Source organism: Microcaecilia unicolor, chromosome 2 (assembly GCF_901765095.1).
Source record: "Microcaecilia unicolor chromosome 2, aMicUni1.1, whole genome shotgun sequence".
In the NCBI taxonomy this organism is placed as follows: domain Eukaryota; kingdom Metazoa; phylum Chordata; class Amphibia; order Gymnophiona; family Siphonopidae; genus Microcaecilia; species Microcaecilia unicolor.
The window spans coordinates 98,019,111-98,044,347 of NC_044032.1; the positions used below are offsets into that span (position 1 = coordinate 98,019,111).

Below are 25,237 nucleotides of genomic sequence, written 5' to 3' on the forward strand. Positions count from 1 at the left end.
ATGTATACGCTGGGAGGGAGAGAGAAGACATGATAGAGATGTTTAAAATGTCTCAAGGGCATCTGTGTACAGGAAGTGAGCCTTTCAACTGTAGGAGAGCTCTGGAACGAGGGGGCATACAATGAAGTTAATAGGAATAGGCTTAGGGAGTATCTAAGAAAGTATATTTCACAGAAAGGGTGGTGAAGGCATGGAATGGCTTCCCGGTGGAAGTTGTGGAGTCGAGGTCTGTTTCAGAATTTAAAAAGGCATGGGATAAGCAGTGGTATCGCTTAGGAAAAGGAAGAGTTAGGGGTTACAGGATGACCATATGGCCTTTTCTTGTTTCTGTGTTCTAAATGAGTTCTGATATTACTCAATTAATACAACCATGTAACTAAAACAGTAGCACCTTTTATTACCTTCAAACAACGTAATCAGACATCATCAAACCAAGAATTGGATGTATTTAATATATCTTTGAAGGTTTAGGCCTATGTTCAGAACCAGTACTAAGTTTAGGGTTGTCTTTTGTTCCTGTGGGTCCTTTTGATTCCTTCCTAATCAGATCTAGTTATATATTCAATCATTTTTGTCCCAACAGTAGGTCTGAAACACTGAGGATAATGAAAACTTTTTGGATAAATACATCTACCTTCCTCATGGTTCCTCCAGGTCCAATAGACTCATTATTGATACTTTTCACAGTTAGTAATAAGAGATATCCAACAAAGAGAATACAGGTTTAACATGATATAATTTTCTCAAGGGGCATAAAGGAATTCCTTGAAGGAATTGCAGATGGGGTCAATCTGTAATCATCATGCATGCAGACAGGGGGGAGGGGTAGTGGTCCAAGATAAGACAGTATTTAGCAGAAGCAAATAGACAATTATAAGGTGGTTCAATTTATAAATGCTTAACCCTACTAGTCATACTCTGAATTATTAAGCAAGCAATACTGATATTCACATGGGATTTTGTCAACAAAGAATTATATTTATATAGACTAGATACTGTTATAATCATCATTTATTTTGTACCATGGTACATAAATCAGTTAATATCCCCCCCCCCCCCCCCCCCCCCCCGGTAAGACCAATAGAATCGGGGAATGGGATCACTTTTGAACCATTATCACAGCAGTTCAATCACTACCTCCAACCTTGAGTCAGTCAATTAATTTCATATGTACGAGATTCCTCTCATTTACTGCAAACATTTGAACAAAACTTTCCTAGAGACACGCAGAATTTAATCACGATGGATGTTATGCATTTTATACAAATGTGCCACAAAGAGCAGCTTTGGAATAATCTATCTTGAACTTTTACAATTATCAATATCATCAGAACAAATTGAATTTTTGGACCAGTTGGCAGAGTTAGTGATAATCAATGTAACTATTAGGGATCCCTAATATTCTAGCTGGTGCTGATCTTGTATACTAATGATAAAAAGTTCCACCAGTGATGGTTAATCAAATATCGTTCTCCAATCAGATAATTATTTTTATTTTTAATATGCAGTGCTCAGACTATGCTATTGTGCCTTACAACCATGTGTCATGGAGTTGGCCAGTAGCATCCAACCATCACAGCACTGACCCTACCTACCATCCAATCAACTTGGATGACATCACAGTTAAACCACTATGCTGGTATTTACTTGCAAAGGCACTTAACTCAATCTGGCTGTGGCAGATCTTATGTTCTCGCTGGACTCCTTCACCCTCTTTGTGATTCTGTGATTAAAATCAGTTTATCTTCGTTATTCCCGACGTGGGGCCACATTTCTCCATAATGGCGTTTTCAAGGGATATATGTTCAAGCTGTGAATAAGGCTAAAAACACATAATATTCAGATCTATTTAAACTTGTATAAAGTAAAAGGATATTGTCAAGCATTCCTCTATAAAGACTGTTTAAAAAATGTCTTATGGCTTACCGGGAGCGGACTCTGTTCAAACGCCTCCCTGCTCTCTTTGTCGGCAAAAATCATTGACACTTTTTATATGCGTCCATTTCCTGGCTGTAGGGAATAACACTAATTGAGCTATGATTAATCTTAATTGATGGTGTTAAGTCGTTAGCCATTCAATTTCTTTATTGAGGCCCTTCGGTTGCACTGTGTCCCATAGATATTTGAACCTTTATTCTTGCTATATTAATAATGATGTTATATCACCCCCCCCCCCCCCCCCCATCGTAACTGAATCTGAGTTAAAACTACATATTTAAGGTCTGATTCTTTGTGTTTCGCTGCCGACCAATGTGCAACTAGCGGGGCTTCTGTTTTATTGACCCGACTGTTACTGAGGTGCTCGCCAATACGTTGTTTCACCTTCTGTTTAGTTTGGCCAATATACCATTTAAGGCATGGGCAGCAAACTGCATAAACCACCTGACACATATTGCAATCTGTCTTGGATCGCAAATTGAATCGCTTTCCTGTGGCTGGATTGATAACATAATTTGTTTCTTTTGCTTGCGGGCAGTAAATGCAATTATGACAGCTGCTATGCCCACCCTCTGTCTGTTCTGCTTGAGAAAAATCTTATCTAAATATTGACAGGCATTCTCCCATATTGCGTGCCCTCTTATACGCTATCTGCGGTCTTTCTTTAAACTGAGGGTGTAATTGCAAATCGGGCCAATGTTTATGGATGATGCTAGTAATTCTGGTATCTGTGGATGAAAAAGTTAAAACACACTGTATGGGTTTGCAAAAATCAGCCTCTTGTCGGTGGCTTTGTAGAAGCCATTCCCTCTGTGCATTTTGTGCTCTTTTACTTGCATTCTTAATGACTCTATACGGATAACCACGTTGCTTAAATTTATCAGTCATCTGTTGAGCATGTTGTTTGAATGAGTTGTCATCACTGCATAGCCTCTTGCTACGTAGAAATTGGCCAGTTGGTATACCATTTTAAGGGGTACAGGATGGCAACTGGTATAATGCAATAGGTGTTTCTATCCGTTGGTTTTCTAAATAATCATGTAGATATACTCTCTTGTGTCAATGTTATGTGTATATCTAGAAAATTTGCTTCTCAACTACCGACATTTAATGTAAATTTGATATTGGGGTCGCTATTATTCAATTCATGTATAAATTCTTCCAATTGCATGGCCGAATTTGAAAAATCTTGGGTTTACACTTCAAGGCACTTCTCTAAAGTCACACTATGGTGGCAGTTTATAGATGATATTCCTGATGATTTGGAGTGGCACTTTAATGCAATTGCCGTCATTTACTATGTTACTATGTTAGATAAGCAGAGTAAATGGGGGGGGGGGGGGGTGGGGGGACAATGAAATTACCTATTTAATCCCAAGTTTCAAAGCAATTTCCAGCAGGTATGATACTCCAATGAAGTTTCCTTCCCTCAGCAGGTCCTCTCTCAGCACCTTTTCAGGCATACTGTTCAGCCACTGAATTGCTGTTCTGTAGTGTCATTTAGGGCAGGGGCGTAGCCACGGGTGGGCCCAGGCCCACCCACTTTCTGTCCAGGCCCGCCCGCCCACGTCGGTTGCGGAAATTCGTTCTCCTCCCCGCCAGCGCTGCATTCTTTTCTTCGATCGTCGCCGGCAGCGCTGCCATTCACACAGGCAGCTCCGCCCCCTTTGCTGCGTCCATCTGGGACTACGTACACAGGAAGTGCATCAGAGTGGGCCGGATGGACGCGGCAGAGGGAGCGAAGCTGCCTGTGTGAATGGCAGTGCTGCCAGCGACGATCGAAGAAAAAAATGCAGGGACTGAAGCTGCCTTCCTTCTTCTGCTGCGCCGGTTCAAAGGGTTGCTGGCAGCGTGTAAGAATCACTGCTGCTGGCTGAGTCTGACCTGAAATCCGCACAGCAGAGGGAAGGCTTCTTGGTCATCAGCAGCAGTGCAGCAATTCTCTCTTACATGCTGCCAGCAACCCTTTGAAACGTGCTGCGGTGCCGTGATGCTCCTGATGCTGCATGGAGGGGGGGGGGGGTTGGAGAGGATAACATTGTTGGGCTGCTTGGGCATGAGAGTGGAGGGGAGGGAAAGAAAAGAGATGATACACAGGAGGTGTAGGAGTGAGGGAACTTGTTAGGGAGGGGAGGGAGAGATGCAGGGGGGGGTCTAGGAGAGGGAGACATGCATGGGAGAGTAGAAGAAAGGGGATCATTATTGGGATATGGGGGGAGAGAGAGGGATAATTGCTGGATGTAGGGTAGGGTGGGGAGGGAAGGAGGGATGAATGACAAAAGAAGGAGAAATGTTGGACTTGGGAGGGAGGGGAGGAAAATGTACTGCACAGGGGAGAGAGGGATGAAGGAGAAATGTTTCATGGTGGTGGAAGAGATGCTGCAAGGGGGGAAACAGATGTTAAACTTGGGATGCAAGGGTGAGAGAGAAGAGGAAAAGAGGGAACAATGTTGAACATGAGGGCGGAGGAAGGGGAAGAAGGAGGGAGATGTAGGATCCAGGGGTAGAAGACAGTGAGGGAGAAATGCTGGAATGTGGGTGGGAGGGAAGAGGGGGAGAAATGCTGGCCCCTGGGGGAAGGGGCAAGAGGAAAGAGAGAAAGGACAGGAAGATGCTAGAGGGGATAGAGGGTGGAGAGAGGAGAAAGAGGGAGCAGATGCTGGGCTAGAAAGGTTGGAAGGAGGCAGACACTTGGATGAGTGGAACCATGTGGAAAGGCCAAGGGGGTGGTAAGGAAATGAACGAGAGGATGATAGTGATTACGGGAGTAGATTGAAGATGAAGGCTGGAGAAGGATTGAGATGGGAATAGGAGAGCTAGTGGGTGAAAGAAGGAGATGGAAATCAGGTATCTGAAAAGTAAAAGGAAAAGGATTAGAAGTATGAAATTTGAGTGGCCAGAGAGCAGGGAGAGAGAGAAAAAAGATGGGAAAGAGCTAAAATGAAACAAACATCAATATGTCAGTGTAGTGAGGGAATGGAATGAGAGTGGAGAAAGACAAATGATAGCAGCTGCTTGAAGGAGAATTAACAGAAAGACAGGAAAGTGGAAAAGAGAAACATTTGTACCAACCTAATGGAAAAATAAAATGACCAGACAGCAAAGGTAGGAAAGACATTTTATTTTGAATTTATTAACTGAAATTTGTTAGCTTGAGAAATGTGCACAGCGGATATCGTTTTATTGTGTTCAGTAGAAAAAAAGAAATATATTTCTGATTTTATTTCTCCACTGTAACATGCTGAGGTTCCAAGTTCATTTTTGTCTACATATTTTATTTCTAATTTGTGATCCCTTGTTCTGTATTTGGTGAGGAGTCTGGGCCCTAGCATGTCTAACACTAGTCCCGACCCTTGCTGTAGCTGGTGGGATCCCCAACCTACATCAGCTGCAGGACCTCCTCTAAAAGCAGCTAAAACTCCCTTCTACTAAGCTTGGCAGATGGCGGCAACATCCTTGAGCCACCGATAACTAAGCATGCAATGGGTGCCAGCATCGGTGACTCAAGGCATTGTTGCTATTGCGGCCTGCCAAGCTTGGTAACAGGGATTTGTGGCTGTCTTCGAAGGAAGTTCAGCTGCAGAGCTTGGGGATCTTTATGAGCTAAATATATTTTGAATTGGAGGTGCCAGGGAAGATGAGGAGAGTGCGGGAGGAAGGGGACAGAGACGGAGAGAAATTTTGTGCCCACCCAAAATTGCCATCTGCTACGCCACTGATTAGGGGTCAGGGGCAGATCCAAAAGCTGTTAGATATGTCTAAGATAGAGAAAAATGTAGAAGTCTGGGTGTCTTGTTAGACTCCCAGCTTACCCTGGAAGCTTAGGTAGAGACAATGGTCAGCAAGACTTTGGATACATGTTAAGTTAACCTGATAGCAAGATCTTATTTAAGATATCAGGATTTTTGCACAGTGAGACAAATGAAAGTATTGAGTCACTTTGACTACTGTAAGGTAGTATACTTGTAGATACTGAAACGGTCTTTGTTTCAACGAACGCAAATTTTGCAGCTAGAGCGAGTGATTATTATATTAAAACATTTTATTGAACCAGAAAAGGAACAAATACAAATACTGTAGATTCATGTCATCATTTACAACAATTTCACCCCCACCCATTTCCCCTTCCCTCCCCCCCCCTCCCATTCTGGTAACCTTTATCATGGGTCTAGTCCGGTGAGAAAATAAGTCGTTTACGTGCCACTGGGTGGGAGTGTCATCAAAAAACGCTGCCACGTATATTTAAACTGTCGTTGCTCAGCAAATGAGGCCCTTTGCAAGCTACATCTTTCCAATCTTACCAAGTCTATCATGGTGTTCTCCACACTGACACCGAAGGTCCATGCACCTCTCTCCAATACAATAAGATCACTTTCTTCCCCATCAATACTGACTGCGTAAGAATTGTAGCAAGCCTGTTGGGGGTCTATCCTCCTCCAGCTGAAAGTCCTCAAATAGAATCCGCGCTGAAATTGGGACTGGTTTCTTCCAGAGCTGAGATGCGGTTCGCATGATCTGTATCCAAAAGCTGGGCAATGCCTGGGCACTGCCAAAACATGTGTGCTAAGGTGGCCCAGGCCCTGTGCGCATTTAGGGCAGGCTCCCTTTGTATCCAGTCTCGCTCTGTATGCACCTCCTTGGCGATATGTGTAGTCTTAAGGCAAAATTTGTACTGTAATTCCCAGTATCTTGGAAATGTCTCTCTCCTTTGAATAGATGTGAAGTGCTGACGAAATCGATCCTCTGTTATGGTAATTTGTAAATCCTCTGTCCATTGTTCTATGAGTTTCTTGAAGTTTATTCTTCGGCTCGTATCCTTGAGGTATCTATGATGACAAACGCAGTGGTGCTGCAGTACTAGCATTTAAGGTGAGTGCTTCGCTCAACACATCCTGCACATCCTCTGTCAGATTAGACCACCCCAAGGAGGTAATGTAGTGCTTTATCTGTAAATAGGCAAGCCAGTCAGTGTGTTTTAAGCCAAATGACTGTCTGAGTTCGGCAAAGGGTTTAACAGTTCCCTCCTCTGTTATCATTTGGCTTATATATTTTATCCCTTGCGCTGTCCAGTGTCGGAACTCTCTCGACTCTGTACCTGCTATAAAGTCTGGATTATGGTTGAGGGGCAGATACGGAGTGCTCGCTGCAGAGAATCCATGTCTCCGACAGAGCCATCTCCAGGCCGCTCTGGATGACCGCAGCATTGGATTGTTCCTTATGTCCCGAACCCGTGTTCCGGTATGTGTGCAATAGCCAACTGAGATGTGCAGATGGCATCAAAGCCTCCTCTACTGCTCTGTCCGAAAAGTCATTAGTCTCTGCGATCCAATCTCGTATGTGTCTCATGGCACATGCTACGGACAGATATTTAATGTTGGCTAGTCCCATACCTCCCTGTTCTTTAGGTTTCTGTAAACTAGAGACTGGCAATCTTGGTTTCCGTCCCCTCCATAAGAATCTTTGCAAGGCGTTATGTAATGTTCTTTCCTCTTTTCCCCTCAGCGCTAGTGGTAGCATTTGAAACAAATACAGCCAGCGAGGCGCTAGCATCATGTTAAATAATGAGATGCGTCCCACCAGCGTCAAGGGGACCCCGCCCCAAAGACCCAACAATCTTTTTGTTTCAATAAGTAATGGAATTACATTTTCTCATACAATTTCATGGGATCAACAGTAATGGTCACCCCTAGATAAGTAATTTGTTCCCTAGCCCATGTTAGTGGAAATGTCCCCTTCCATGTCAATTGAGTCTCCTCTTGTATTGGCATTGCCAAGGATTTGAGGAGGTTCAATTTGTACCCCGAAAGGGTACCATATTCCTCTATCACTTGGAGCAGCCTGTACAAGGAGCTTTGAGGTTCACTTAAGAGAACTAGGAGGTCATCCGCATATGCGAGCACTTTAAGTTTACAATCTTTCAGACACACTCCCCCTATATCCTCATCTGCACGAATCATGCAGAGTAATGGCTCCAACACTAAAAGGAACAACACGGGAGACAGGGGGCAACCCTGTCTGGTCCCACGGCCTATGGGAAAGGAATCTGTCTGTACTCCATTTACTAACACTCGAGCCTGGGGCGCAGAATACAGAGCCTGTATAGCATTCAGATACCACCCATGCAGTCCCACCCTCCGCAAAGTGGTGAACAGGAAGGGCCAGCCCACCCTATCAAATGCCTTTTCTGCATCTAAACTCACCATCAGATATGGGTTACGGCCGGCCCTTCCATGTAGTAATGCAGCTATTAGTCTCCTAATGTTGATGACAGACTGCCTTCCCTTCACGAACCCCACCTGATCTCCATGTATTACCCGGGGTATCATCGGTGACAGTCTCTCTGATAAGATTTTGGACAAGATCTTTATATCCACATCGATCAATGAAATTGGTCGGTAGGAACCCGGGTGCATGGGATCCTTCCCTGGTTTGGGTATAAGGCTAATCAGCGCTGTATTGGTGTATTGGGGGAATTTCTTTTCTTCTACTACTGTTGTATAATAATCTAATAAGGGACCAGTGATCTGGTTCTGCAAGATCTTATAAAATTCTCCCGTGTAGCCATCCGGCCCAGGGGCCGAGGAGTACTTTAATGCTTTGATGGCCCTCTGAATCTCCCTAGTGGAGATTGGTGAGTTAAGTGCCTCTGTCATCTCTTCCGACAGATGTAGCATGCCAGATTGTTCTATATACTTCTTCATTTCCGCTTCTGATCTCTGTGTGATCTCTGGTGCATATGTTTTTGCAAAATGATTTCTAAAGATCTTAGCAATCTCTATGAGATCTGTACTGGGAGTACCATGTTCATCCTTCACCACTGATATGTAGTGAGGTCTCCGCATTCTTTTAGCTAAGCGCGCCATCATTCCCCCAGTTTTTTCCCCAAATCTAAAGAACTTATGTTTCTGGTATAAGAGTGCTCTGGTTGTTCTCTCATGTATGAGACTGTTGAGTGCCACTCTAGTGGCTGTCAGAGTTTCATATGTGTTCTGTGTGGGCTGTCTTGTATATCTCTTTTTTAGGGCTCTCAGCTTATTTTCTAGTTCCACTATTTTGGCAGTTATTCTACGGTTTCTCCCACTGACATACGATATTATACTCCCTCTGATTACTGCTTTTGCAGTTGACCAGAACAGCATGGGGTCTTCTATATGCTGACTATTCGTGGACTCATACTCTTGCCATTTAGCCTGCAGATAAGTGGCAAACTCCCTTGAGGATGATAGGTAAGTTGGGAACCTCCATTGTGGTGTACCCTGAAAGTAGTGGGGCGCCTGTAAATCCACCCATATCATCACGTGGTCGGAGATCCCCTCGGGCCCTATTGTGGCTTCAGATATGTGTTGGAAGATGTGCTGTGTCACAAAAATATAATCCAATCGAGATTGTGTTTTATGTGCCCTGGAAATATGTGTAAAGTCTAATTCCTCCGAATGGAGGAGTCTCCAAGGGTCTATCACCCCCAGCGCTGTGGTGAACAATTCTAATTCAGTGGGTGAGTGTGTGGGTCTATGGGACCCCTGTCCCGTGCAGTCCAGTGCCGGATCCATCACCGCGTTCATATCTCCAGCTAGTACCAGTTGCAGGTTTGGATATTTCTGACATTCTTTCAATAGGTGTGCAAACAGTTCTGTCTTGTTCCCTACGGGGGCATATAGGGCCACCAATAAGAACTCTCGTCCCTGCACATTTACCCGAAGCCCCACGAATCGCCCCTTTACATCTTTAAAAAGTAACTTGGCATTGTATTGTAGGGATTTACTAAACAGGATGGCCACTCCCCCTCTGCGCCCATCAGCAGGAGAATCATATACTTCCCCAACCCAATAACGTATTAGTTTTTTATGTTCCTCTGATGAGAGCCTCGTTTCTTGGAGGCAAACTATGTCTGCCTGTTGCCTTCTCAGAGCTTGTAAAATTTTTGCTCTCTTGGCTGGCGAAGTAATGCCACAAACATTCCAAGACACCATTCGTACACATCTACCTTTTTGTCTAACCATTATCTATGTACCAATATTCTTCTGAGCGTAATACTTTACATCTGAACCCTAGGGCGCCCAGCCTCACCCCAGAGAAGTCTAGGTTATCCATACCAGTATGTTTATTTGTTATCCACCATTCCCAGTTACTAGTTACTCGTCCATCTCTTCTCTCTTTCCAGACTATGTTAGATTTTTGTTCCCAGTTACCTTCCCCTCCCCCCCCTTCCCTCCCCCTCCCCTAGCTTCCCCTTCCCTTCTTTGCCCTGTACATGTATCCAACCCACGTATGAGTCAGATACCCGGGTCATGTTCAATGCCATCGGCCCCAACCCTATCTTATATGGTGTCATTAACTCTCTCAATACAATTATTTATAACATTCCTTCCAGCTATCTGGTTAACAGTGAACGATAATCTCTGTGCATTTTCTGCTAATATTACATTATCAAACAAACCACATTACCAGTTCAGCATTGGATGATAGCTGTTTCACTTATCCAATAATTGTGCTACATACTCTTGTGCAGCCTCAGTGGCGGTAAACGATTTCCACTGATTATTGTGGTGTATTTTGAGAATCGCCGGATATAGCAACAAAAATTTTATGTTGTGTTCGTGAAGCTTCTTGCACAAGGGAGTAAACTGCTTCCGTTGTTCCTGGAGCATCATTGAGTAATCCTGGAATATTAGAATTTTATGTCCTTTATATTGTAGTGTGGCGCGTTTCATGCGATATCCCCTGAGGATTTCTACCTTGTGGGTGTAATTGTGGACTTTTATTAGTACCGCTCTTGGAGTTTGGCGGCCATCTTGAAGTCTCCCCACGCGGTGCGCTCTTTCTAGGCATAAGGGCCCGAATGTGTCCGATAAGGCCAGTTCTTCAGCCAGCCACTTCTCTAGTATTGTCGAAAGATCCCTGTCTCCTATTTCCTCTGGGAGTCCTATAATTCGAAGATTCGCTCGTCGGGACCTGTTTTCTAGGTCGTCCATTTTCTCCTCCATCCTGCTCACTTTCTTTTGGAGCTGTTCCACTGCCGTTGCTGTTACTGGGCCCGCATCCTCCAGTGCGGAGACCCGATTCTCTAATTCTCCTGCTCTTCTATTGATGTCGGTAAGTAACGCTTCGATACTTACTATTCTCTCCTCTAAACGACTAATTTGCGGCTCCAGCGCTTTCCCAACTGCGGCTATTATTTGTGAGACTTGTTCCTCGGAGAAAACTGGTCCCTCCTGCTGCTTTTTCTCCTCCATTTTCGCTCCCAGCGCTTTCGTTTTCTCCTTCTCACGTTTCACTCCCTTGCCTACCATTCCTCTCGGGGAACTCTCCAAATACTTTTCCATTCACTCCACTCCCTTGCTGTTATCAAGATTTGTACCAGAATTGTCCCGTTTAGAGTTATAAAGTTTGATTTTCGGGTTGGGGCCTCGGAGAGCTAGCTCTGCACGTCTGGCTCTCTCACAGCATCACGTGACCTCCTCCGCGAGTGATTATTTAAAATATATATATATATATAGCCATCTTCTGCCATTCATGTGGGTTCACCAGATAACATTGATGACAATATCAGCATAATGACTTTAAACAGACACATCAAAATCAAAAACCATCAAAAGCCCGTTGGTTATTAAAACAAAAAAAGGCTTGTAACTGTTTCCTAAAGGAGAGCACTGGCTGAAAATGATGCAAATGCTTTAGGAGTGAATTCCACAGTTTAGGAGCTGCAATCATAAATATGCTCCCTGTATTCCTCCATTCTCACATGCTGAAATGATGGAACTTCAAGTGAATTCTGACCTGAACACACGTGCATACGTTTTCAAAGCAAACAGGCGATTTAGTGTATAGAGTTTTAAAAATCAACACAATCTTAAGTGGATCCGCCAGGTAATGGGGAGCCAGTGTAATTGTTTCAGGATAGGAGACATATGCACATAACATGAGCAACCTGTAATCAGTTGAGCCGTAGCCTTCTGAACTACCTTCAAAGCTCGAAGAGACTTTTTTGGCGATCCCATAAATTAGGTGTTAAAATAGTCAAAAATTGAGAATATATATGCTTGAAGTTCGTAAGTTTCTTAAACATTTTATTTAAGCTCTTTAAATGTGGTTTCAGTTTAAGAGCAGAATCTAAGATGACTCCCAAGTATTTAATCTTGCTAGCAATGGGAATATCACAACCATCACAGGTAAATACCAAGGGAGATCAACATTGGTTTTTCCTGACAAAAACAATGTCTGTGTTTTACTCATATTTAGATTACAATTAATAGCTCTCAACCAAGATTTCACTGAATTCAGACATAATCCAAGAAAAGCAAACTTGTCAGATCTTTTCTTTTATAGGAACCCCCCCCCCCCCCCCCCCCCCCCCCCCCACCGTATATTTATTTATTTATTGCGTTTGTATCCCACATTTTCCCACCTATTTTGCAGGCTCAATGTGGCTTACATTGTTCCATCAAGGCGATTTGCCATTTCCAGAGTGAGAGATACAAGTGGTATTACATTAAAGATCATGATTGATAGTAGATTAAGCAGTCAAGTATAAAGAGTTCATAATCAAAATAAGATATAAAGTGGTATTGCGTTAAAGTTCATTCGTGGTAGAGTAGACCTTGGTAGTCGAGTATAGAGAGTTAGGTTTTATCCAGTTCAGGCTTGAGTTCCGTTGTCTGGTCATTAAGATGAATCATTGTGGTATGCCTTGTTGAACAGGCTAGTCTTCAGTGATCTCCGAAGGTTAGTTGGTCGTGCATTTTTTTCACGGCGAGTGGTAAGGCATTCCATAGCTGCGTGCTTATGTAGGAAAAGCTGGATGCATATGTTAATTTGTATTTTAGTCCTTTTGCAGCTGGGGTAGTGGAGATTCAGGAATGTGCTTGCTGATCTTTTAGTGTTCCTGGGTGGTAAGTCTATATTTATTTATTTTATTTATTATTACATGTGTACTCCGCACTTTCCCACTCAAAGCAAGTTCAATGCGGCTTACGTAATAATATGGATTACAGAGTATTGGTATAGAAAATATAAGTTTATACCAGACTAATAAAAGAGATATGTAGGTAGAGATGGGCAAGGGTGAAGGGAGTAGGAGAGGTATGAGCAAGGGGCAGGTGATCATTGGAGGGGGGTGGGGGGTAGAGAGGCAGGAGGAGGGATGGGGCACGGGATAAGCACAGGGAAACTTGATGGGAGATGTAGTCTGGGTCATTGTCGCTGTCTCCTAGATATGTATTGGGCAGATGGGTTCACAGGACTAGTCTGGGTCATTTGGGTAGGCCTGTTTGAACAGATGGGTTTTGGGGAGGGGGACCGGGAAGGAGGGGTTGGGGGATGCGAAGAAAGGGGGATTGATTTAAGGTTTTATGTACTACTTCGTTGGGAGCAGGAACATGGGGAAATCAGATGTGAAAATTGTCACATATAATGTGAAAGGCCTCAGTTCGTCTATGAAATTTATTTTATTCTATCGAGAATTGGGGTGCTTGAAGGGGGATATCTGCTTTGTCCAGGAGACTCATCTCCAGTGAGAACAGGTTAATGAGATCAGCTAAGTACCCCTTGGGTATCTGGGCTGCTAATCTACGAGAACCAAGGAAGGGGGGTTGCTGTTTTCAAGAGATTTGGGAGTAGAGGTGAGGCAGATTAAAAAGGACACCACCAGGCATTTCCTGTTAGTGATTATAAATTTGAATGGAAGAGTATTTACATTGGTTAATCTTTATGTATCAAATGAGGGACAAGGGTGATTTTTGGATCAATATTTGGTGGAAATCCTAAGTCATCAGGAGGGGGAATTGATAATAGGAGGGGATTTTAACTTAACCTCTAAGGTCTGACATGTAGACCGGGGCCTCTCTGTAAATGATTTTATGAAACAGAGTGCAGATTTTAAACGTAATACGTTCTTTAAGTAGGAGCCAGTATAGTTTTTCTCTTAGGGGTTTTGGCACTTTCGTATTTCGTTTTTCCAAATATGAGTCTGGCTGCTGTGTTTTGGGATGTTTGGAGCTTCTTCATGATTTGTTCTTTACATCCGGCATAGAGTGCATTGCAGTAATCTAGGTGACTTAGCACCATTGATTGTACCAGGCTGCAAAATATTTCCCTTGGGAAGAAAGGTTTTACTCTTTTGAGTTTCCACATTGATTGATTAGCCCATTGACTTACCTGCTTATCAGCCCATCAACTTCTTCTCAGCCCATCTACCAACCTACCTGCCTCAGTCACTACTTATGGCCCCTGTACACATTCTCTTCCTTGCCCTATCTCTTCCTAATCTCTTTCCCCTCCCCCTACCGCTGCCTACCACTGAGACTCACTGCCCACCCATGTCCTCTCCAGTCCTACTCACTACTGCAACACCCTATTCACCCCCATCCCTCACCACCTCACCATCCCTCTTGTCCCCCTCCTCCTTCCTAGCACTCAACCTTCAACACTTCCTTCCTGCCATTAACCCATCCCCATTCCTCCTAAGTGCATCCCGTCTTCGTCGCCTTCGTCGCCCTACCTCCCCCACCCTCCTCCGCACTCTCTTGCTCCTCCTCCTACTATCCGCAGGAGACATCAATCCCAATCCAGGTCCCCCCCACCTGTCCTCATCCTATCCATGCAAACGATTCCCGGATGTCTCCAATCTCATCTCTATTCCCCTCCTCCCCTCCCCTCCCCTCCCTTCCCTCCCCTTCTCATGTGCCCTGTGGAATGCCCGATCGGTCTGCAACAAACTTCCCTTCATCCACGATCTCTTCATCTCCCGCTCCCTTCAACTGCTCGCCCTAACTGAAACCTGGCTGTCCCCTGATGACTCTGCCTCAGTCACGGCCTTATGCCATGGAGGTTATCTCTTCTCCCACACTCCCCGCCCAGCTGGCCATGGTGGAGGCGTTGGGTTACTACTCTCTCCCTCCTGTAGTTTCCAACCCCTCCTCCTACTGCAATCCCACTGCTTCTCATCCTTTGAAGCCCACGCCATCCGTCTATTCTACCCGTTGCCACTCAGAGTGACAGTCATTTACTGCCCCCCTGATAAATCTCTCTCTTCCTTCCTCACTGACTTTGATGCCTGGCTTTCTGTCTTTCTTGATCTTTCATCTTCGTCCCTCATTCTCGGAGACTTTAACATACACGCTGATGATCCATCCGACCCTCACACTTCTCAGTTCCTCACTCTAACATCCTCCTTCAACCTTCAGCTGTGCTTCACCACCCCTACTCACAAAAATGGCCATTGTCTCGACCTCGTCCTCTCCTCTTCCGGCTCACCCTCCAATTTCCAAGCCTCAGCTCTTCCTCTCTCTGATCATCTTCACACTTCTTCACCCCCCCTCAGCCCCGCCCAACATTAACCACCACTTCCAGGAATCTCCAGGCTATTGACCCTCCCACCTTATCCTCTAGTATTTCTAATCTCCTCCCCTCCATCATGTCCTCCAAGTCTGTTGACAAGGCTGTCTCCGCTTACAATGCCACCCTCTCCTCTGCTCTGGACACCCTCGCACCATCCATCTCCCGTCCCACAAGGCGTACTAATCCCCAGCCCTGGTTGACCCCTTGCATCCGTTACCTTCGCTTCTGCGCCCGATCTGCTGAACACCTCTGGAGGAAATCTCGCACCTATTCAGATTTCCTTCATTACAAATTCATGCTATCCTCCTTCCAGTTCTCCCTATTCCTTGCCAAACAGGACTACTACACCCAATTGACCAATTCTCTCAGCTCCAACCCTCGTCGTCTCTTCACCACCCTTAACTCTCTCCTCAAAGTGCCCTCCGCTCCCACCCCCCCTCACTCTCTCCTCAATCACTGGCTGACTACTTCCGTGACAAGGTGCAAAAGATCAACCTTGAGTTCACTACCAAGCCACCTCCTCCCCTTCAGCCCTCTCCCTCAACCAACCAACCCTGGCCTCTTTCTCCTCCTTTCCTGATATCACCGAGGAGGAAACCGCCCGCCGCCTTTCCTCCTCGAAATGCACCACTTGTTCCTCTGATCCCATCCCCACCAACTTACTTAACACCATCTCTCATACTGTTACCCCCCCATCTGTCATATCCTCAACCTCTCTCTTTCCACTGCAACTGTCCCTGACACCTTCAAGCACGCCGTAGTCACACCTCTCCTGAAAAAAACCATCACTTGACCCTACCTGTCCCTCCAACTACTGCCCCATCTCCCTCCTACCATTCCTCTCCAAAATACTTGAGCGCGCCCGTTCACAGCCGCTGCCTTGATTTTCTTTCATCCCAGGCCATCCTCAATCTGCTTCAATCTGGTTTTCGCCCCTACACTCAACAGAAACAGCACTCTCTAAAGTCTGCAATGACCTGTTCCTTGCCAAATCCAGAGGTCACTACTCCATCCTCATCCTCCTCGATCTATCCGCCGCTTTTGACACTGTCAATCATGATTTACTTCTTGCCACACTGTCCTCGTTTGGGTTCTGGTGCTCTGTCCTCTCCTGGTTCTCCTCCTATCTCTCCTACCGAACCTTCAGAGTACACTCTCATGGATCTTCCTCCACCCCCATCCTGCTCTCTGTTGGATTTCCCCAGGGATCTGTCCTTGGACCCCTTCTTTTTTCAATCTACACCTCTTCCCTTGGCTCACTGATCGCATCTCATGGTTTCCAGTATCATCTCTACTCTGATGACACCCAGCTGTATCTCTCCACACCAGACATCACCGCGGAGACCCAGGCCAAGGTATCGGCCTGCTTATCTGACATTGCTACATGGATGTCCAACCGCCACCTGAAACTGAACATGGCCAAGACCGAGCTTATCGTCTTTCCACCAAAACCCACTTCTCCTCTTCCTCCGCTTTTGATCTCAGTTGACAACACCCGCATTGTCTCCGTCTCATCCGCCCGTAACCTCGGAGTCATCTTCGACTCCTCCCTCTCCTTCTCTGCACATATCCAGCAGACAGCCAAGACCTGTCGCTTCTTCCTCTTTAACATCAGCAAAATTCGCCCTTTCCTCTCTGAGCACACCACCCGAACTCTCATCCACGCTCTCATTACCTCTCACCTTGACTACTGCAACCTACTCCTCACTGGTCTCCCACTTAACCATCTATCCCCCCTTCAATCCGTTCAGAACTCTGCTGCACGTCTTATATTCTGCCTGAACCGATATAATCATATCACCCCTCTCCTCAGGTCACTTCACTGGCTTCCGATCAGATACCGCATACAGTTCAAGCTTCTCCTTCTTACCTACAAATGCACTCAGTCTGCAGCCTGTCACTACCTCTCTACCCTCATCTCCCCTTACGTTCCCGCCCGAAACCTCCGCTCACAGGACAAATCCCTTTTCTCAGTACCCTTCTCCACCACAACCGCCAGCTCCAGGCTCCGCCCATTCTGCCTCGCCTCACCCTATGCTTGGAATAAACTTCCTGAGCCCTTACTCCAAGCCTTCTCGCTACCCATCATCCTTACTCAAAGCCCACCTCTTCAATATTGCTTTCGGCACCTAACCTTTATACCTTTCAGGAAATCTAGACTGCCCCATTTTGACGACCCCTACTCGACTGACTGTACATTTGTCCTTTAAATTGTAAGCTCTCTGAGCAGGGACTGTCCTTCTATGTTAAATTGTACAGCGCTGCGTAACCCTAGTAGCGCTTTAGAAATGTTAAATAGTAGTAGTAGTAGTATTGGAACATTTTCTTTGTTGTATTTTTCGCATGGCTTTCTAGTGTGAGATTTTGGTCAACTGTAACTCCAAGTATTTTCAGACTATCTGAAACGGGAAGGGTGTAGTTTGGGGTGTTTATAGTGGCGGATTTGCTTGTGTTGTGATGAGAGGATGAGACATTGTGTTTTCTCTGTATTAAGTTTTAATTGAAATGCATTTGCCCATGAGTTCATGATTTGGAGGCTGTGGTTGATTTCCTTAGTGATTTCTTTTAGATCATGTTTGAACGGGATGTAGATCGTGACATCATCTGCGTAGATGTATGGATTGAGGACTTGGTTGGATAACGATCTGGCCAGAGGTGTCGTCATTAGGTTGAAAAGGGTTGGTGAGAGCGGTGATCCTTGAAGTACTCCGCATTTTGGTTTCCATGGGGCTGATGTATTCGAATTAGATATCACTTGGTATGTTCTTGCGGTTAGGAAGCCTTTGAACCAGCTAAGAACTTTTCCTCCAATCCCGAAGTATTCTAGGATGTTTAATAATATTTTATGGCTTACCATATCGAACGCGCTGGACATGTGAAATTGTAGGAGAAGTACACTGTTGCCAGTTGCAATTGCTTGTTTGAATTTGGTTAGAAGAGTGATTAGTACTGTTTCGGTGCTGTGGTTGGATCAAAATCCTGATTGAGATTCGTGTAGTATTGAGAATTTGTTTAAGTAGTCTGTAAGCTGCTTGGTTACCATACTTTCCAAAAGTTTGGTTGCCAGAGGGATAGATGCTACCGGGTGGTAGTTGGTTATGTCACTTGTTTTTTTTTCTTATGTTTTTGTTGGTTATGTCACTTGTTTTTATATCAGCATATAATCTGTAATAAATGCTCATACAAGCAAGAACTTTGCAAAGTGGGGCAATATAAATATTGAACAACAGTGCAGAAAGTGAGGAACCTTGTGGTACCCCTGAAGCAATCTGTCCATTAAGAAATTTCAGAATTCAGTGTGACTCAAAACTGTCTGTCATTCAAACATGACTCAAATAAATGAAGAACTAAACCTGAAATCCCTAAGGGTCTCTTTTTTTACTAAACCGTGCTAGCAGTTCCCAGCGTGGCAATGCCGGCAAAGTCTATCCACTTTGAATGGGCTTAGTTGGCATTGTTGCACAGGAATTGCTAGGGTGGTTTGGTAAGAGACCCTAAGGCTTTTAAACATAATAAGAAACCATAATTCATGGTATCAAAGGTGGCTTCATTGTCTTATCCAAGTTGACATCAGAACATTCCTGTAATTTTGACTGAATTCCCATTATTGTGGGGGATTACATGTTCAATATAGCAGTCATTTTCAGCTTGTAGACTATCAGTTGTGACTATCAATGGCTTCATGAGGCTAATGTAGTTTTTTAGGAACACCATTTCAGTATTGGTCATCAGTTCTAGACCTATTTTTTGTTGACATTATCATGTCTTCTCCACTACTTAGCTATCAGTCGACTAGTTACAATTTGAAACCCATCTTGTGCAGGTTGGATTGAGAAATGTAAGACCAACCACCTGTTCAAAAATATCTATATATGTAGTAATCCAATTAACTGCATTTCTAAGAACCTGTACTTTCCCCGTGGCCCTGTCAAACATTTGCTTTTAATGCTGATCTTTTTGTGCTTCACAGCTATCAACAGCTGCTACAAGATTGTGTGATTGGTACATCTTTTGTGCTTGTGAAACCAGTTGGAGTCACAGCTATCAACAGCTGCTACAAGATTGTGTGATTGGTACATCTTTTGTGCTTGTGAAACCAGTTGGAGTCAGTGTCCTCAGCGCATGTTTCATCTTCAACTGCATCAAATAGAGATCCAACATCAGCAGCTTCGACCACCTCTGACTTAGAAAGTGACTGGCTGTTGGACTGTGTTAAGCATAACTGTTGTTCTTGTCATTGCCGACAGCGCAAATGTTGTTCAGAAGACACAAGGCTTTGCAATTTTTACTGCATTGTCAGTAGCACAGCAGATCTTAGTGGAATTCCATAAACATTTCAGCCTTCATTCGAGCAATCTCCCTAGTGTAGGAATGTTTAAACCTATTGAACAGCCAAAGCATGGGAATGGTGCAATAGTGTCTCTTGTTTATGTAATAAATGGCCATTCCAAGAAAACTGGCTTGTGGCTTGTTCCACTTATTGAAATTCTGTATTAAGCAAGTTCTTGTGAACATTATACAGTTTGTTTAATCTTTATGTTAGATTGTATATACTTGGATGTTGGATACAGGCACACATTATTGGCAAAACTTTCTGAAGCCACTTCGTTCAGCTGTTGGAAGCAACATCCTATCTTCTGGAGTCATCAACAAGCATGATCAACGGTTTCTGTGAAATAGTTCCTTGTCTGGGCAGAGTTCTGTTGAGTGGTTCTTGGATAAATTATTTTCACTGGTGGCTCTGGTTGCTTGGATTGATCACCTTTTTCAGCCTTTTGCTTCCTGCCGTTCTTTGTTGACATTGTTGACTGCATGGCCTTGAACCTTGCATGATTAGGATGTTCCTGTTTTAATGCAGTGTTTTGCATATAAGTTAATTCATGAAAGGTAGACTAAAAACAGCCTTAGTCTCACTGAAGATCTTACAATGCATAAATGAAGGAATACAATTGGGAGTAAGTGAATTTAAATTTCATTTTTACTTTAATTTTTACATAACTGAATTGAAACAGGATTAGACTTAGATTTTTAATCATTTGTCAGATATAAATCACAACAGCATTTTAATAAATTGCAGCAGTTGGTGAAATATGTGCTTCTTCCACATTTTAACCTGCCAAACCAGCACCATATAAATTAGTTATGTGAATGAGATATTAAGAAGCGGACAATCAGTGCATCAGTAGCCAACAGTATTCACCTTGAGATGCTTATTTGATGTGATATTGCTACTGATCTCACGTGATACACAGAATTTACAGTTTGCTAAAAAAAATTTCTAATCCGGTTTATCACTTTTCAATCTTTTCCTCCTCATAAAATTCCCTTACTACTAAAGTATCCATTCTGGCTTATTTAAACAGTAGCTGATTCCCAAATCAGCAACAAACACTAGCTAGCCCGTAACACAAAAGAAAATAAATGTCCCCAGTGCGGTTCCTCATTTTATCCAGTCACAGACTGGTACTTCCTTCCTTCCTTCCTTCCTATCTATACAGTCACAGAACTGTACATTTATAATTTTATCCAATCACAGTTTCCTTCCTATCCATCCAATCCAAGTGCTGTTTTTCATTTTATCCAGCCACTTTCTCCAGAACTGCACTATCTGAGTTGTTAGTTAGTAAGCAGGAAGAACTTAAAAGCACAACTGAGGTTTTTAATTTATTGTTAGCTACTTAAAATGTAGTTTAACTATTGGACAACTACCAACTTTTTTTTGAGTAGCTAAACTTTTTAGTGTAACTTTTTATAGTTTAACTTTGTACAAAGTAGTGAACTACTACATAGCATTGGCAAATTCTGATGAGATAACTGACGTATATGAGAAAGTGTGCATTTAATTGAAAAGAAATGGTGGCAAGCCTGATTATAATGTTTGATTTGCAAGTGTTAGGGTCTTGAAAGGAATGTGAGAAGAAATTGGGAGCCAGTTTTCTTCTGTACGGGGGAGTGACCCTATCTTACTTTCTAGTTATCTGCAGGTGTTTTATATGTGAATCAAGACATGACAAATGAGTGTATAAGAAGATAGACCGATGGTTGACCTAAAAGTGGGCAGATAGCACAGTTGCTTTAAAGTTATAAATAAATCTTCACATAGTTTTTCACGTTTATTATATATTTGGTATACCGCCATGTGGCAAAGCCATCTAGACGATTCAAATATAAAATATTTAAAGAATAAAAATAAGGTCCACAACTCTGTGATGCAGCAAAAATGTTACTGCTTGCAACTGAGTGCCAGACACAAAGATATCAGTATTTCCCAATCTTAGCATTTTGAAAAGTAAATCAGGGCAAATGTCCATCTTAAAATTGGAGAATGAAACTTCTAAATGGAGATCTAAAGGAAGATTCCTTGTCATCAACAGCAGAGGAATCCATTAACTGATGGGTTGTATCCGCCTATCAGCAGGTGGTGATAGAGAACACTGAAAGCACATGGTGTTCCTGGACGCCCAGCCCCCTCTGCCTTCAGTATATCTCTATCTCCCAGCAGGTGTGGACGTCGCTTTCTCAGCTCCTGGATTTCTGCCTGTGGTTTGACAGTAGGGGGGGGGGGGGGGGTGTTGTTGCTGGTGGTGCCCACTTTAAAGGCATACTTGGTTTTCCCTGTCCCTGCCTTACCCCATTCCCCCTCCTCCCGGAGTTCCTCTGTGGCTGCCTGCCTCTAACTTGCCTCACAGTTAAAAAAAAAATAAAATAAAAATAATTAAAAAAAAAAAGAGGCTTTCTCCAGAGCTCCTGGTTCGTTCAGCTTGACCGAAGCTCGTTTGACTCGGTCTCCTGAGGTGAGAGTGGTGCCCAGCTCCTCCGGGGGGGGGGGGTTCCCTGCTGACAGCGCTCTGTGCGGGGTAAGGTTTGGCGCGAAGGCGCCATTTTGTTTTCTGTATTTGATGGCTGCTGAAGGGGTTAAGCGCCGCTCCCACTGTGGGAAACGCAGATAGGCAGCGGGGCTTTGCAGCTAATGCTGGTATGAGAATGGCGGGCGGTGAGTCTTCCCGCCTGATGGAGTTGGCGCCACGTGACTCAACCCTTGCGGTTGCGGAGGGGTCTGAGTGCAGGGGGACGCCTCCTTTCGAGGTTTCTAGAGGAGCTATTGTCTCCGCTTCCCCCAGTGTGGGGTCGGATGTACAGGGTGAGTTTTTCTCCCCTGAATTTGTGCTGCTGATGCATAAGGCTTTTATGTTAAAAAGAGCACTGCCTGAGGCTTCTGACAATTCCTTTCGGACTGGGTTGCCTCCAGTTCTTTATAGCCCAGTGTCTGCTGGAGACTTTATTTCTTCCCCCAAGCTTTTGGCTGACGCTAAGCGTAGACGAGTGAATACCCCGTCTGAGGGGGATTCTTCACCCTGTTCTCCCCCGTGGCCTAGTTTTGGGGAGTCTGAGGGGTCTGGCAGGCCATCACAGACTGATGATCCAGACGATGGTGGCTGCTTGCCACAGGAGCTGGATGACCCTAAAGCGGTTCGGATTTTCCACCGCGACAAGCTCTCATTTCTGATGCTTTACAGGCCCTTTGTATTGAAGATCCTGACGAGGGCGCTGCCTCTTCTATTAATCCTAGGATGTCTAGTACTAAGAAGCCTTCTCAGGCTTTTCCTGTGCAAGCTTCCATCCAAGAACTTATTTCAGCTCAATGGTCTGACCCTGATGGTCCCTTGAAGGTGGCCAGGGCTATGTGTCACCTTTACCATCTGAGTGAAAGTCAGTTGGTCCTCTTTGGGATGCCTAAAGTGGATGTGTTAGTCACGGCTGTGACTAAAAAGACTACTCTCCTGGTGGAGGGAGGGAGGGGTCGCTTTGAAAGATTTGCAGGACCGGTGGCTGGAATCCACGCTGAAGCTGTCCTTTGAAATCTCGGGCCTTTCCTTACGGGGCGGCTATTTGCAGTTCCTATGCAGCCCGGACCTACCTTTCCTGGTTGTAGCAGGCGGATGAGCAGCCCGCCGATAGAGCGGGTTCCCTCGCTGAGGTCGGCCCATGTATGGAGTCTGCCCTGTCTTTTTTGGCTGATGGCCTTTATGATCTGGTCAGAGCTTCGACTAAGCAGATGTCGGTGGCGGTTGCTGCCCGCCACCTTCTTTGCCTCCAGCATTGGGCAGCTGACATGGCCTCTAAGCAAAGGCTGGTAAGGTTACCCTTTCGGGGCTTTCTTTTATTTGGGGAGGATTTGGAGAAGATTGTTAAGGGCCTAGGAGACTCTAAGTCCCAACGGTTGTCTGAGGATAGGCCGAGGCCTTCTTCCAAAAGTCCTTCTTTTTCCTCCTCTTCCAGGCCACGTTTTCGCGAAGCGCACAGGTATTGTCTGGGGCGCTCTGCGGGGTTTGGTCAACGTACCCGTTTCCAGCAGAGGAACTCCTTTCATTCGGACAAACGCGCTGTGGCGTCCGGGCAACGCCCAGGAGTTCAGGGGTGTCCTCCACAATGAAGGGGCGCCGGTCCACTCATCGGTTCCCGCAGTAGGGGGTCGTCTCTCCCTCTTTCTCGAGGAGTGGACCAAGATTACTTCGGATCAGTGGGTCCCTGGACCTGATCAGAGAAGGTTACCGACTAGAATTCGGTGGGAGACGCGTTTTTGGAGTCCTGATGCAGCTCTGCCTTCAAGCGGGTGGTGGTACATGAGACCTTGCAGGTGTTGCTGAAGCTCGGAGCGGTGGTTCCGGTTCCTCCCGCCGAACGCAGCTGCGGTCGCTACTCCATCTATTTTGTGGTGCCTCGAAAAGGCGGGTCGTTCAGACCTATCCTCGACTTGCGCAGAGTCAACGAGGCCTTAGGAGTGCGACACTTCCACATGGAAACCCTGCACTCCGTCATTGCGATGGTACAGCCAGGAGAGTTTCTCACGTCTCGGGACCTCAAAGAGGCGTATTTGTATGTTCCCATCTGGCCGCCGCATCAGCGGTTTCTCCAGTTTGCAGTATTGAGCCAACATTTCCAGTTTCGCACCTTGCCTTTTGGCCTGGCAACTGGCCCTCGGACTTCTTCCAAGGTGTAGTGGTGGCTGCCTTTCTCAAGCGAGAGGGTATCGGAGTTCACCCTTATCTTGACAACTGGCTCATCAGAGCGGATTTGGCAGACGAAAGCCGACTTGCCACAGCCAGAGTTGTTACAGTTCTTCAGACTCTGGGCTGGGTAGTCAGTATGCCCAAAAGTCACCAGACCCCCTCTCAGTCTCTCGAGTATTTGAGGGTCCGGTTCGACACGGCTTCGGGGTTCGTTTTTCTTCCCGACAACAGGCGCCTCAAGCTTCAGAATCAGGTCCGCCTGCTCCTGTGGATGCCTCGCCCTCGAGCTTGGGACTTTGTTCAGCTCCTGGGATTGATGACGGCTACCATAGAGGTGGTTCTCTGGGCGAGAGCTCACATGAGACCGGTGCAGCTTGCTCTGCTTCAGCAATGGTCTCCGATTTCCCAGGAATACCAATGCAGACTAAGGTGGCTTCCGGCAGCCCAGCACAGTATGGATTGGTGGCTTTCCGACTGCATGCTGCGGCAGGGGATGCCACTGGCTCTTCCGTTTTGGTGTGTGGTGATAATGGATGCCAGCCTTTCGGGCTGGGGAACTTATTGCCGGGGACGCTATGCTCAGGGTCTGTGGTCCACCGTGGAAGCGGGATGGTCCATCAATCGCTTGGAACTGAGAGCGATATTCCAGGCTTTTCTGGCCTTTCACAGGACGCTAGAGGGTCTTCCTGTCAGAGTTCTGTCGGACAGCACGATAGCAGTGGCCTGCATCAATCGTCATGGCAGCACATAGTGCAGGGCCCTGGCTGCGGAGGCGTCTCAGATCTGCGACTGGGCCGAGCACCACCTAGAGCTGCTGTCCGCGGCTCATATAGCCCGTCAAAGCAACGTACAAGCCGATTTCCTCAGCAGACATTAAATCAACCTGGCGGAATGGGAACTGGCAGTGTTATGATGTGAGCTTAATTGTCAGAATTATTGAAATATGTAGCAGA

General features: G+C 45.3%; 1 protein-coding gene across 1 annotated transcript in view; it reads left to right on the top strand.

The window, feature by feature from the left end:
* The window catches only part of GPBP1 (GC-rich promoter binding protein 1), a 373,516-nt gene that overhangs the window by 280,261 nt on the left and 68,018 nt on the right, over positions 1 to 25,237 (top strand). The window contains 1 exon segment of the mRNA XM_030193156.1: positions 24,295 to 24,301. Coding sequence (XP_030049016.1) covers positions 24,295 to 24,301 — 7 coding nt within the window.